The sequence below is a fragment of the Carassius carassius genome, chromosome 11, assembly GCF_963082965.1.
Source record: "Carassius carassius chromosome 11, fCarCar2.1, whole genome shotgun sequence".
Taxonomy (NCBI): domain Eukaryota; kingdom Metazoa; phylum Chordata; class Actinopteri; order Cypriniformes; family Cyprinidae; genus Carassius; species Carassius carassius.
Window position 1 is genome coordinate 15,306,607 of NC_081765.1, and position 14,534 is coordinate 15,321,140.

At 42.0% G+C, this 14,534-nt stretch overlaps 3 protein-coding genes across 3 annotated transcripts in view; 2 read left to right on the forward strand and 1 right to left on the reverse strand.

Moving 5' to 3' along the window:
* The window catches only part of LOC132152833 (exportin-4), a 28,685-nt gene extending 19,464 nt beyond the window's left edge, over positions 1–9,221 (forward strand). The window contains exons 9-22 of the mRNA XM_059561741.1: positions 264–438; positions 1,220–1,396; positions 1,700–1,842; positions 1,921–2,066; positions 2,306–2,483; positions 5,338–5,497; positions 5,682–5,851; positions 7,350–7,524; positions 7,649–7,942; positions 8,086–8,266; positions 8,357–8,475; positions 8,595–8,725; positions 8,863–8,980; positions 9,079–9,221. Of these exons, the coding sequence (XP_059417724.1) occupies positions 264–438; positions 1,220–1,396; positions 1,700–1,842; positions 1,921–2,066; positions 2,306–2,483; positions 5,338–5,497; positions 5,682–5,851; positions 7,350–7,524; positions 7,649–7,942; positions 8,086–8,266; positions 8,357–8,475; positions 8,595–8,725; positions 8,863–8,980; positions 9,079–9,195 (2,284 nt within the window). The 3' untranslated portion in view covers positions 9,196–9,221. The remainder of the gene's footprint in view (positions 1–263; positions 439–1,219; positions 1,397–1,699; positions 1,843–1,920; positions 2,067–2,305; positions 2,484–5,337; positions 5,498–5,681; positions 5,852–7,349; positions 7,525–7,648; positions 7,943–8,085; positions 8,267–8,356; positions 8,476–8,594; positions 8,726–8,862; positions 8,981–9,078) is intronic.
* A 1,370-nt stretch (positions 9,222–10,591) lies between these two features.
* LOC132152836 (EEF1A lysine methyltransferase 1) lies at positions 10,592–12,728 on the forward strand. Its single transcript, XM_059561752.1, has 5 exons — positions 10,592–10,750; positions 10,883–11,046; positions 11,178–11,260; positions 12,153–12,442; positions 12,544–12,728. The coding sequence occupies exons 2-5, from the start codon at positions 10,897–10,899 to the stop codon at positions 12,672–12,674; spliced, it is 654 nt and encodes a 217-aa protein (XP_059417735.1). The 5' UTR covers positions 10,592–10,750; positions 10,883–10,896; the 3' UTR covers positions 12,675–12,728.
* A 166-nt stretch (positions 12,729–12,894) lies between these two features.
* Positions 12,895–14,456, reverse strand: LOC132152837 (interleukin-17D-like). Its single transcript, XM_059561753.1, has 2 exons — positions 14,024–14,456; positions 12,895–13,533 (listed from the first exon to the last, which is right to left on the reverse strand). The coding sequence occupies exons 1-2, from the start codon at positions 14,329–14,331 to the stop codon at positions 13,221–13,223; spliced, it is 621 nt and encodes a 206-aa protein (XP_059417736.1). The 5' UTR covers positions 14,332–14,456; the 3' UTR covers positions 12,895–13,220.
* Between the last annotated feature and the right edge of the window lie 78 nt (positions 14,457–14,534).

Genomic DNA, 14,534 nt, shown 5'->3' on the forward strand with positions numbered 1-14,534 from the left:
TCCGCCAATCTGCGTGATTGAACTCTTCTGCTTACAATTTAAGTCCATCTGATATGGGTTAGAGGCGCAGTTGGGAGCATAAAGAAAGGCAGACCTCGAGTGCTCTTTCAGAACTAAAGGAGGGGGGGGGGTGGACGTATTTTCCCAGAATCCAGGTAGTGTGCCAGCACAACAGCAGTTTGGTGATGTGGTTGAAATCTCTGTCTCCCTTTTAGAGCAGCTGAGGTATTTGTGCTTAAAGATACATATTTTCCCTGTGACAGGATCGAGATTGAAGACTCTGAGGCCGTAGGCATCTCCAGCATCATCAGTAACCTCATCAGCACATTTCCCCGGAGCGTTCTGACAGCTCTCCCAAACGAGCTCTTCGCCTCTTTCATTAACTGCCTCACACTGCTCACGTGCTCGTATGGTCGCAGCGCCGCCCTGGAGGAGGTGGTGAGTTCTGCATTTGTACCACAACCAGAGTAGCTGAGGGCTATGGATGTCAAACTCATTATTATTATTTTATTTTTTTTCAATATAGAGAACTGCTCTGTTGCAGCAGACTTTTTATTAGTGCTGCACGATTAATCTCTGACAAGCTACGCAATATCGCATCATAATCGCAGAGGAATCGCATGCGATTATGAACACGATATTGCGTAGCTTGTCAGGGAACTACGGCTCTGTGTAGTAAGTGCCGCTCCATTTGAAAGCAGGTGATGGATATTTACTGCTAATCAAAGAACCGGCTTTATGCACTTTGATGCATAGAAAGTTTAAAAGAACAGCTTTTGAGATAGAAATGCTTTGTAACATTATAAATGTTTTGCTATCACTTTTGATCAATTTAATGCATCCTTGCAGAATAAAAATATCCTTCAAGCTCCAAACTCATGAACAGTAGTTTATATTAGAAAACTCCTTCATGCCAAAGTAATGATTAAAAAATGTAAGTGTTCAGTAAATATAGGACTATAATTTACACTAAAATTGTCAATCTGACATGTTATTTATAAATGTCATTGTGTTATTAAATTATAATTATTATAGTTTAAGTACTATTAAAATGTTATTATACTACAGTTTATAAGAGTTATTTAACATCAGAATAACAGTAATTTATACTTTAAAAAAATGGAGGGGCAAACACTAAAATTTAGCATGTAATGTAGAAAGAAAGGATGTGTCATGTGACATGATTAGCGTGAAGTCACGTATATCTCTCTTCCTCTAGCTGGATAAGGATGACATGGTGTACATGGAGGCGTATGATAAGCTGCTGGAGTCCTGGCTGACGCTGGTGCAGGAGGACGAACACTTCCCTCGGGGCTGTTTTGTCCAGCCGGCCGTGCAGGTCTTCAACTCCTACATTCAGTGTCACCTCGCAGCTCCCGACGGCACGAGAAACCTGGTCAGAACAACTGCGTTTATCCACCTTCACATCCAAACGCATCTTTCTCACCATGTTAAATCTGTTCTCTTAACATTGTCAAAATGTCTCTGGCTTACCAATTTGTTGGTAAATTGTTGCTTTTCTTGTAATTTTTTATTTTTTTTTGGTTGACTTTGTGGTTTGCTTTTCATCTTAATTAAAATGGAAAAGCATGAACCACAACAAATGTCAAAAACAGTTTTCCTTCAAAGAATTGCCCGCCAGAGTTACCCAGCCACTCCAGCACATGGTTTCAGTCATATACATTATTTATCTTTTTAGACTGCAAATGGTGTCGCTTCTCATGAAGAGGAAGAAATTAACGAATTACAGGAGGACGACAGAGAGCTGTTCTCGGATCAGCTGGCCAGTATCGGCATGTTGGGCCGCATCGCTGCAGACCACTGTATACCTCTGCTCACAGGGTACAGACACAGTCCTCTTCAGAGAAACTGCTGAAATATACAACCACTGTGAGCCTTACATTTCTCATCTGTCTTTAGATTGTTGGAGGACCGAGTCACACGGCTTCACGGGCAACTCCAGAGACACCAACAGCACCTCATGGCCTCAGCAGACCCGGGAACGGTGGAACGGAAGGTTCTAGATGACCTTTATGAAGACATTCATTGGCTCATTTTAGTGTCAGGTCTGTGTCATTCTTAAAAAGACATTCTGAATGACATTCTGTCATGATTTTCTCACCTTCATGTCATTCGTTTTCACTCACAAATGCGAGTCGCATGTTTAACGTCATACCCTCTATAGAGGTTTCATTCATCGAGGTCATTGTAATGTGTAATTCAGATGCGACTAGAGTTTATTATTATTTGGAGACCAGTCAAGTTGCTTTTTGTCATTGTTCTGAAGTATTTGGTGTTTTCTCAGGTTACCTCTTGGCTGATGACCCTCAGGGTGAAACACCATTGATACCTTCAGAAGTGATGGAGTACTCTATCAAACACTCGACAGAGGTGGATATCAACACTACACTGCAGCTGCTCGGCTCTCCTGGAGAGAAGGCCACCTCCATCCCAGGATGCAACAGGACAGACTCTGTTATCAGGTAGAGCGTCCTCCCAGTACACATGTGGCAGTGTGTCATTACTCTATTAAGAAGATTCAGGTTTATTGGTAGTTATTAGCTATGGGATTTTTGATACATTATTATACAATTTCCTTTTTATTCACATTTTTCATGTAATATTATCTAGATTTTATTGTAAGTTTCTTTTCTTTTTTTACAACGCTCTTACAAGTAGACCAGACACTTTCAAGCTGATTCTGTGCACTCAGGGCATTGTGCTAGGATATAGACTCCTGTCTTTTGTGGCATCCTCAATGACTTTTGACAACCATGAAGATGTAGGAGGAGTTTGAGAAAGGATGTTATCAACACAATTGAAAATGGTGGAAAATATAGTTGGGTGTTGTTGTTGGCTTGAATTATAAGATTGTTTCGTTAAGTTATTCACAGAAATTTCTGTGAAAAGTCGATGCTGGAAATGTGATGATGGTTTGAGAAATTAATTGAACCATCCATCCATCCATCCATCTTCTTCCGCTTATCCGGGGCCGGGTCGCGGGGGCAGCAGTCTAAGCAGAGAACCCCAGACTTCCCTCTCCCTAGACACTTCCTCCAGCTCTTCTGGGGGGACACCGAGGCGTTCCCAGGCCAGCCGGGAGACATAGTCTCTCCAGCGTGTCCTAGGTCTTCCCCGGGGTCTCCTCCCAGTGGGACGCGCCCGGAACACCTTCCCGGGAAGGCGTCCAGGAGGCATCCGGAACAGATGCCCAAGCCACCTCAGCTGACCCCTCTCGATGTGGAGGAGCAGCGGCTCTACTCTGAGCTCCTCCCGGGTGACTGAGCTTCTCACCCTATCTCTAAGGGATCGCCCAGCCACCCTGCGGAGAAAGCTCATTTCGGCCACCTGTATCCGGGATCTTGTCCTTTCGGTCATGACCCAAAGCTCATGACCATAGGTGAGAGTAGGAACGTAGATTGACCGGTAAATCGAGAGCTTCGCCTTGCGGCTCAGCTCTTTCTTCACCACGACAGACCGGTACATCGACCGCATTACTGCAGAAGCTGCACCGATCCGTCTGTCAATCTCCCGTTCCATCCTTCCCTCACTCGTGAACAAGACCCCAAGATACTTAAACTCCTCCACTTGAGGCAGGAACTCTCCACCAACCTGAAGTGGGCAAGCCACCCTTTTCCGACTGAGGACCATGGCCTCGGATTTGGAGGTGCTGATTCTCATCCCAGCCGCTTCACACTCGGCTGCAAACCGTCCCAGTGCATGCTGAAGGTCCTGAACCAATATTTGATAAAAAAAAAATTTCCAGTGGAAAAAACGAACACATACAGTTGCTCTGTATGCACCTTTAGTCACACAGTTACAGTTTCCACAAAAATGGCAAAAAAAAGACTTCTTTCAAAAACATGTTTTAAAAATCCTGCCGATCAAAAGAATTTGATTTGGTAATGTGTCTCTTTAACATCTGGTTGTCTGATAAATGCCTTTCTCCAGACATAGTGGTAATGATCAGCTTGTGAGCAGATTAACCAGCCAGCTGTTTGCTGATCATGCTGCCTACAGAAACAATGACTTGTTTAAAATGTATCACTCAGAATTGCTGCTGGAGCGTGCAGGCGTGGTGTAGCACAGGCCGTTTGATCTGCAGTTCGTCTTGCCCAGTGGGGAATGGCCTGGCATGCGCCCAGCTAGGCCTGCCACGCGAACAGCAGCCCTCAAGTGGCCCCAGCCTCGGCGCCAGCCAATGCTGCAGCACCACTCCCCACACATTATTCAATTAGAGCCAGGCCAGGTGCCGCTCAGAGCCCAGGGTCAGAGGGGAGCACTGGGGCCCAGAGTCACCTGTGCTCAGAAGCTATTTCCAAGTTGATTTTTGATTGATTTTAGGTTGCTGTTTTCAGCTGTTCTTTTATTTAAACTTAACATTTAAACAGTAATAGGAAATATAAATAAAAATTTAATGTTTAAAATGTATACAATTTTATATATAGCTAATAAAATTTACATTTTTAAAGTTAAGTATTAGTAGTAGTAGTAGTAGTATTACAGTATAGATATTATTAATAAATATATAAATACACATTAATTATTATTGTTGTTGTTATTATTCTTTTAAATGAAGGGGAAGGAGCAGAATGTGGGCTGGAGTTGTTACATTTAAACACAGATTTTTTTTTTTCTTTTTTTTTTTTCTTGCCATTTCCAAGCAGATATTTGATCTGATTCTAATCTGATTGGAATGGGTTATAGACTGTGAATTTAATGAATAGTGTAATTGAAATGATGTAGAAGCTGTTTAAGCGGTTACTGGTTGGGTCTCATAGAGACCTAGTGGTATTGTCTGCAAAAACCTGCCTGTAGTCTGATTTGGGCTCAATGGATGGTGTTATTCCAGAACTCTGGCATGGGATCGAGGTGAGGATTGAAAAACTGGAAGGACTCTGAGTTGATGGGTAAGGGGAGCGATGTGGAGGTCGGAGGATTTGGAGAGACCGTAGGCTGGTGATGGGTGGGGGAAAGCGGGTAAACCGTAGAGGATTTGGAAAGACAATGGGCCAAGGGATTATGTTTCCCAATAACAGGCACTGACCCCGCAGCTTCGAAATGTCAGTGTGGTTTTGTCTTTACAAACAATGTGAAACATTTAATGGTGCTGCACTCTGCGGGGCGCGTGGGATATCAGTCTCCCAGGATAGTAAGCTGCTGTAATACCTTTTTTGTGTCCTCTTTCTTTATGAGTGGAGGTATGAAATTTTCCTGTACACAACAGACTGTCAAATTCTATTTCAGATTGTTCTGCTGGCATGAAATTGCCTTATATATAGATATATATATTCAGCTAGATTTGCACTTCCATTTCTCTACATCCCTCTGTCACAGGTTGTTATCGGCGGTGCTAAGAACCTCAGAAGTGGAATCTCGGGCTACACGAGCGAGCCTGACTGAGCTCCTGAGTCCTCAGATGGGCAAAGACATTGTCTGGTTTCTTCGGCGCTGGGCCAAGACATACCTGTTGGTGGATGAGAAACTCTACGGCCAAGTGAGTTAACAAAATGAGGTCAATCAGTCTGTGGAAACAGTCGGGGTGATGTCTGAATGAAGCCTCCAGTTTGTTTCTGTTTTGGCTCGGTTCAAAAATCACACACAAATTCCTGGAACCTAACCTAGACATTTTTTTATGTGACTCTTCCTCTGAGTGTTTGTCTTTTACTTCTCTCCCTCAGATCAGTATACCTTTCAGCACAGCATTTGGAGCGGACACAGAGGGAGCGCAGTGGATTGTGGGATATCTTTTGGAGAAAGTGATCAATAATCTGTCAGTGTGGAGCTCTGAGTCAGAGCTGGCTAATGATACTGTGGAGCTGCTGGTGACTCTGGTGGAGAAGAGAGAGAGGTTTGTGTCTGCTTGCTGGAGTAATGTGTATGAGGGCTAAATATGTGTCTGTATAGCTTAATGCCCCATAGGGAGCTCAAGGGAGCCAGTGATGTGTGCTAATGTCTTCATATACTGTCAGGTGATACAAGACCAAATGTTTTTAATGTGCCCCGCCTGCTGGTGGAATTATGCTATTGCATTGCAAAGTGATTTCTTAACTTACCATTGCGTAATGCTACATGAATAAATGTGAATTAACAGTAAATGGCACTGTATATCAGTGGAAATATTTTTAGAAAGAAATATTGCATTAAGCAGTAGTTTCTGGCATTTGCTAACACTTAAGTCCATTCATAAAGGGATTTTTGTAAAGAATGGTGCTTTTTCCATCAAATGAAAGCATAGTGATTACGCATTTTCAAGCACAAAAAGCACCATGAAAGTGATACATATGAATCAACGACAACTATATTCAGATTCTTCTGAAGTCATGTGATGGCTTTGTGTAAGGAATAGACTGATGTTTAAAGGGGTAGTTTTTTTCTTCTGTGGAATAAAAGGCGATATTTTGAGGTGTATAGGTAACGCAAAAGTTGATGGTCCCCACTGACTTCCATAGTATGGGGAAAAAAATTAAATGGAAGTCAGTGGGAACCAGAGACTATTTAGTTACGTTCTTCAAAATCTTACTTTGTGTTCAGTGGATTCATTCAGGTTTGGAACAATTTGAGGGTCTTAAATTTAATTTTTCAGAATTAAATTTTTTTTGATTAAAGTCACTGAAAATAAATAGTTTTTTGTTCACGTACAATACCAATCAAAAGATTGAGGCAGTAGGATTTTTTTATGTTCTTGAAAAAGCTCAGTAAATATATTTAAAAAAGTTGAAATGGCAGAATACAGTAAAAATAGTGACGTTAAATATTACAATTTAAAATGATTACTATATTTTTATTTTAATAATTTTTTAAATGTAATTTATTCCTATGGAGCAAAGCTCAATTTTCAGCATAATTACTCCAGTCTTCAGTGTCACATGATCCTTCAGAAATCATTCTGATATGCTGATTTGATATTCAAGAAACATTTGTTATTAGTGTTGAAAACCGTTTTCTGTCTTAATATTTTTCTGTAAAAAAAATGCAAATAAAAAAAAAATAAAATAGGATTCCTTCACCAGTTCATAATAATAGCATTTATTTGAAATACAAATCCTTTGTAAGATTATAATTTTCTTAACTGTCAAATTTGATCAATTTGCATACTGAATAAAAGTAAGTTTAAAACAAACAAAAAAAATCTTACTGAACCCAAACTTTTTGACTAGTTCATGTGCATGTTTAAACCTGGCAAATTCAAACTCTTGCAAGTTGCAGAAATAACAGTGATGCAACTGATTTAAATGTCATACAGGTCATATGAGTGATGGAAAGATGATTTCTTAGGAGAACGATTCCATTAAAATATGAGGCTTGTTCATCTGTGTTTCTCAACTCTTTCCTCTCTCATGGTCCAGGGCGAACATCGTGGTGCAGTGTGAGAACTGGTGGAACTTGGCCAAGCAGTTTGCCAGTCGCAGCCCTCCTTTGCATATGCTGTCCAGCACAGTCCAGCGGACCCTGATGAAGGCCCTTGTCCTGGGCGGCTTTGCTCACATGGATTCTGATACCAAACAGCAATACTGGGCCGAGGTGAGAAACCAAATGATTATTGAGAAATATCTGGAAGGTCAAGCGTTATTCTGAAGAGAACACAAAGCAGGGAAAAGTTAAGAGTTTATCAAGCATGACCTCATTACTCTTCTCTGTGCTGCAGGTACTGCATCCACTCCAGCAGCGCTTCCTTAACCTCATTAACCAGGAGAACTTTGCTCAGATCTGTCAAGAGGAAGCTGTGAAGCAGGAGATCGTTGCCACTCTGGAAGCTCTGTGTGGCATCGCTGAAGCAACGCAGATCGACAATGTGGCATCTCTCTTCAGCTTCCTCATGGACTTCCTGTCCAGCTGCATTGGCCTCATGGAGGTCTACAGAAACTCACCAGAAACGGTCAACCTCATCATTGAGGTTTTTGTGGAAGTGGCCCACAAACAGATCTGCTACTTGGGCGAGGTGAGACATTAGAGCTTGCACTGATTCTAGATTTGTTCACACATTTTGGATGTAGCCTTCCATGCGTGGTATTTGTAGAAAAGACAGCATTCGTACTGCATCCTAAATATGTTTTTCAACGCACCACCTCTCTGTCTCCACAGACTAAGTCTATGAAACTGTATGAGGTTTGCTTGACGCTGCTGCAGGTTTACTCCAAGAACAATCTGGGTCGCAAGAGACTCGATGTAGCCGCAGAGGAGGACCAGTACCAGGACCTTCTGCTAATCATGGAGCTCCTCACCAACCTGCTCTCCAAAGAGTTCATTGACTTCAGTGACACTGGTATGAGCATTCATTCATGGTTCATGTCATTTGCATCATATATGTGAGCCTTTTCCTGAGAGATGAAGAATGTGTGTGTTTTGTGTGCAGATGAAGTGTTTCGTGGGCAGGAGCAGAGCTCTGGTGCTGGACGGCCCGTATCAGCTGCTGATGTTGTGCTGTATGGGGTTAATATTGTGCTGCCCCTCATGTCTCAGGACTTGCTTAAGGTAAAATTAGTTTTTGAGATGTATTTTGAAAGTTTTTACATCGTTTCATAGCAGCTCAGAAACTTGAAGTAAAAGGTGTTCTACTGTTCTGAAGTACGCTGTCTTTTTCTTCTACCCAGTTCCCTTCTCTGTGTAACCAGTACTATAAGCTCATCACCTTTATCTGTGAGATCTTCCCAGAGAAGATCCCTCAGCTGCCTGAGGAGCTCTTCAAAAGTCTCATGTGCTCCCTGGAGCTGGGCATGACCTCGTATCCTCCTGTTTTTGTGTATACAGAAGAGAGTGTTACATTATTTAAAGTCTGCATATTGTGTTGGATTTAATTGTTGAGAGTTTTTGTTGTTGAATTATGTTGTCTAGGGTTTTTCCTTAACACACACACTGCAGGATGAGCTCAGAGATCAGTCAGCTATGTCTTGAGGCTTTATCCCCATTGGCTGAGCAGTGCGCCAAGACACAGGAAAAGGACACGCCCCTATTTATTGCCACACGACATTTCCTTAAAGTGAGTCACATGATGTCTAAACCAGTGTTTAGTCTAAACCATGTATAATATGTTGATTGATAATGTACATTTCTCTGTCACTCTTTCTTCGCCCATAGCTGGTGTTTGACATGCTGGTGCTCCAGAAGCACAACACTGAGATGACCGTAGCAGCAGGAGAAGCGCTCTATACACTAGTGTGCCTTCACCAGGCACGTTTAATGCTTGCAGTATGAATTTTACCTGAAAGAAATGGATGATCTTATGTATTAGCAGCTGATTCAGCGTTTTAATAAGTGATGCTGTTTGTCTCAGGTGGAGTATTTAGAGCTGGTGGAGACGCTGCTCTCGAATCAGAGGGATGCCGTGATCTACCAGCGGCTGGCGGACGCCTTCAACAGCCTCACTGCCAGCAGCACACCTCCAACCATGGACCGCAAACAGAAGGTGGCCTTCCTGAAGAGCCTGGAGGAGTTTGTTGCCAACGTGGGGGGACTTCTGTGTGTCAAATAAGCCACTTACTCCAGCAACTATCCACAACAGCGTCCCCTCTCCACTCCCTCTAGCACTCAGAGAAGGGATGCTCAGCTCCTGCCGCACAGGCCTGAGACGCCTCTGGGCCTTCTGACACACAGAGAGGAGAGAGAGAGACTGGTGAAGTCCGAGAGGACAGGGGATGGCCGGCCGTGATCATCTCCGTCTGATCTGACCATTGTTTACTGACCACTGAGAGCCCCTCAAATGAACATTTGTGAAATGCAGAGGGGTAATCTTTCTTAAAACTGACCCCTGCCTTCCCCTTTTACACACAAACAGTCTTTTGCAGACGCTTCTTCTCGAGTGCCTTTGGTTTCTCACGGCTCAGATCCAGCGGTGTCTACAGTGACAGATAGAACCGTGTCGTACTGCTATCATCACGGTAGCGAAGATTGTGAGCTGTGGTTGCCATATTAATGAAAAAGCCTTTCCCAATGAAACTTTAATTGCAGGAAGGCCCTTTTGGAAAACCAAATCACTTTTGTGTTTAAGGGTGTATATATATTTAAAAAAAAAAAGACGAAAAAATGAAAGTGTTTAAAATGACTAAAAGGTTTTTATAAGATTATAGTTGACAGAACTTTGATTTTTTTATTGTAACTTCAGAAGCGGGGGGGGGGGGGGGGGTTGAATTTTTCTTTCTGTTTTTTTTGTTGTTGATTGATTGTAGTTTTACTCTTTGTCGTTGATCATTTCGCCCTGATCGCAGCAGTATCACTGAAAGAGTTCTCAACAAAAATTCATGTCATACGAATTATGATGGACATTTTTTCAGATGATCGGCTGATGTTCCCAATAATTAGTTTTTCAGAAATAACTTCAGCAAGGTTCCACTTAGACTAGCACATGCACACTCCGCCTCAAGAGTTGCTGTAGCAATAAAATACCAAAAATGATGATCGAGGCATGTCAGTTGTTTTATTCAGGGCATTTAATGGTCTTTATTTCCATTGTTCAAAGCACTAATTGTTATTTTGGAATGTCTGAAATGATCTGTAAAGTGTATATAAACTTGCTATAAAAATCGAGTCTTCTTTCTTGGTCTACATTTTCTCTGTTACTGTCTGAATGAAATGTCTGGTCTGGAAATATGATCGCGCGTTTCGATTGCTGTTGGGCTTTAGCGTGATTGTACTCCCTCGGCCACCGTAGTGCAAACACGTGTGAAGCTGTTTGCTACGTTCTGTTACTCTGTTGTATAAGCTTGTAAAATACCGTTCAAATACACACTGTAACGGCGTCGTTCATTGGTAAGTGTAAATGCTGGTTTAAACCTAAGTTAGGTCTATCGTTTGCGACCGTTAGCATCATTACTGAATTTGCGTTATGCCGTATTATTCAGCATTCAATCCCGTGGTTGACGTGTTCCCGTGTCATTTAGTGAAGAAGGATCTGTTATCATGAGTGACTGTGAGGACGATGTGCCTCGGCTCTCCGCGGAGACCCTCGCAGCGCTGCACGAGTTTTACGCCGAGAGTGGAAGGACTGGACCGGAACAAAACTCCATCAAGACCGACAAGTTCAGTGTCGGTGCTGTAGAGGAAGACTGGGTACAGTACATGTACTAGAAGTGCCTTGAGTGAAATGTTGATTGTTATACATTGTTGTATATATTTGTTAGACACAAGTATATATTAAGTGCGTAGTAAGATCATTAAGCAGCTCGTGTTTCTGCACACAGCGCATGAGTCAGTTCTGGTACAGTGAAGACACGGCCGCACGGTTAGCAGAGGAAGTCATGCAGCAGGCTGGAGAACATGGCAGGTTGGTCTCGAGCGCATTTGGTCAGCTCTTACATGTGTGTGCAATCGTTATAGCATGTGTAGAACAGAAGGTCAGCAGTGATGGGTGTTCATTTGATGGCCCTAGCGGAGGTTACTCAATACACCAGCAGGAGGCGACAACTGAGAGGTTTTTAATTGTGCGGCGATATAGTCGATCATAGTCATTGAAAAACTCAAAAGATTAACATTTACATGTAATTGTTCTTTTGTCTCATTAAGTGGGAAAATACTCTTGAAATTTGACAGGCTGACTTCCCCATTAATCTACACGAGTCACAAGCGTTTTATTTTAGATTCTAAACAACCTGAAGTTTCTTTTCCTTTTTTTTTATCCGATTGGCTTCAGTAACAGTTTTAGACTAAAGAGAAAGTTTTTTTTATAGTACTATGATCCATTATATGTCAAAAGATCAACGGAATTTTGATTTCTCAGATCATGGCTCATTGTTAAAAAACAATACTATGGTGAATATTTTTTATACAATTTAAAATAGATGTTTTCTATTTTAATATTTTTTAGAATTTAATTTATTTCTGTGAAGACAAGGCTGAATCTCAGCATCATTACTCAAGTCTTTAGTGTAAACACTTCTTCATATCAATGTTAAAAACATTTGTGCTGATTAACATTTTTGTGCAAACCATGATTCATTCTTCTATGAACAGAAAATCCAAAGGACAGCATTTATTTGAAATAGTAAAGACTTTTAGAGTGTTACAAAAGATTTATCCCATTTTTGATCTTGGTAAATAGGTTTCCACTCTTTTTGAAAAAAAAAAATAATAATAATCTTTCTGACCCCAATACATATTACTGCACCATTATGTGTCCCCCCTCACCCTAAGGTTTTTAGTTTTCTTTTTTCTTGTAGGATAGCTTGTATAAGTGCACCAAGTGTGTATCAGAAACTGAAACAGTTGGACTCCACGAGGTCGGACAGTGTGTCTGCTGTTTTGCTGGAGTTTGATCGACGTTTCGCAGCATATGGAGATGAGTTTGTGTTTTATGATTACAACAACCCTCTGTGTCTGCCTGAGGATGTCCTTCCTCAGAGCTTTGACATTGTCATCGCAGATCCTCCGTACCTCTCTGAAGAGTGTCTCGGCAAGGTGGCACTCACCATTAAATACCTTACTAAGGGAAAAATCCTGCTCTGCACAGGCAAGTGGAAATGAATATATATAATATATACATATATAATGTTTCAGAATCTTAAAAAGTTTTTTTTATGTCTTATGTTCATCTTTGCCTTATTCTTATAGGAGCTATTATGGAGGAGCCTGCTGGGAAACTTATGGATCTAAAGATATGCAGTTTTTTACCAAAACACAATCACAATCTGGCCAATGAGTTCCGCTGCTATGTGAACTATGAATCAAGCCTTCTCTCATGATAAAGGCTTTCAATCTGACAACATTTGAACAGTTTTTTTTTTTTTTTCATTAAACATCAGAAGGAACAATGTGGAACAATAAATACTCTCACTCTAAATGGTGCACAGCAAGATCCAGATATTACAGCGGAGCATTTGGCCCTTCATCAGTCTTTGATTATGCTTTGGTTAACTTGTATTGTCAATTGCACACTCAACTTTCAGGCATCTTCCATGTTGGTGGTGGTTTGAATAAAGTAACCAGGAGAACTGACAAAGTCAAGCTAAATAGTATGTCCTCTTGTACATGATCTCCATGCTTGCCTTTAACAGAAGCATTTCTACTGATCTTCTGTATACTTGAAAACAGTTGAACTATATTAGGTTATCCAAAACCATGATGCAGACTGGCTTTTCCTCAAGTACTTTGGATTAGAAAATGTTTGTATCTTGGCACAGTAAGTTTTCCTTTTGCTTGGGACTGCAGACTAGAATCTGCAGCTGTGAGAGAAAGTTCTGAAGGAGAGAAGAAAACTGACAGAAAAAAAAGTCTAAAACTAAATCAGATCAGTTCTTTCTAAAGGTGCTGGGATTTTTAGATGAGACTCTTTTCACGCTTGGCTTGCTCTTCTGTGTTTTTCTGTCTCTTTCCAGCAGTGGCACACAAGTACAACCCACGGCGACGGACACGTAGCTCTCGGTGTAGGAGCGACGGCCCCCGACGCACGAGCCGGTCCGGCGCAGAATGACGGTCGGCGTGTACACCGGAGTGCTGCGGAAGCGGTCACTTTCCTCCCCGTTCGGTCCGGTCAGGCATCCCTTACACAAACAATACGCCTCAGGGAGATAACGAGGGTACCTCGCTGGATCATGAGAGATTCTGTGATCAATAACAATGGAAAAAATATTTTATTACAGACAAAAAGGCGAGACATCTTACAAGACGTCGGGAACACATAATCGAACCGGTTCTTCAGAACTGAATCATTTTCATGACAAAAACCAAATCGATTCCTGATTGAATGATTCCTTTGAGTCAGTTGCCTCAAAATACGTCTGAATTAGACGCTACGGTTATTGAATTAATCTGGCCTGCTAAAATCGCACTTCGCCATCTCGAAAGAATCCAAAAATTGTGGTAGCTTATTTTAGTCTATTTTTTCATGACGTTATTGTTATACACGAGTAGCCTATTTTGTACGGTCTTTTTATTTACTTATACGAATTAACTTAACATGTTTGTATTTTTATATAATTTACAGTTAGGGTCCAGTTGCTGGATTGCATTTATGCCGCCATTATGTCCGATAAAAACCCACTTCTAAACTCCTTTTATTTCCATCCTAGTCTTCAGGGTTTTGGGGTCTTACCTGTACGCCCACGGCGAGAGGCTGAGGAAGTTGACTGGGGGTCGCTGTCTGTCGCGCGCCAGGCGAGACGCTGATTGACAGGTCAAATTCTGTCGCTCTGGAATGGCGAGCTGTAGGGTGTGATGAAACGCGCTGAGCACCCCAACGGACAGCCTCCCGAACATCTGCTCCAGAATCTCCTCTGGTAAGTCCAGGCATGAGCGAGTCCTCGATGCTCTCCTGGACACCTTCAGTCCCCGTTCACCCGGCGCGCTCCCGCAGCACCACAGCAACACCAACACAAGCGTCGAAACACCTCGACCACGCATTTCAGTTTACACCGAGTCTAAACGCGCTTTAAGGAAAGATTTCTGGGACAGATGTATTAAAGTAACCTTTTGAGAGCTCTTAAATCGACCTCCAGAAACTGCCCAGTTGTTGCGTAAAGCTGTGTCTCATCCGCCGTCCCGTAAATGCGCTCAGGATACTTGACTGCAGATACTGGGCGGACTGTTTGATACTGAATAATGAT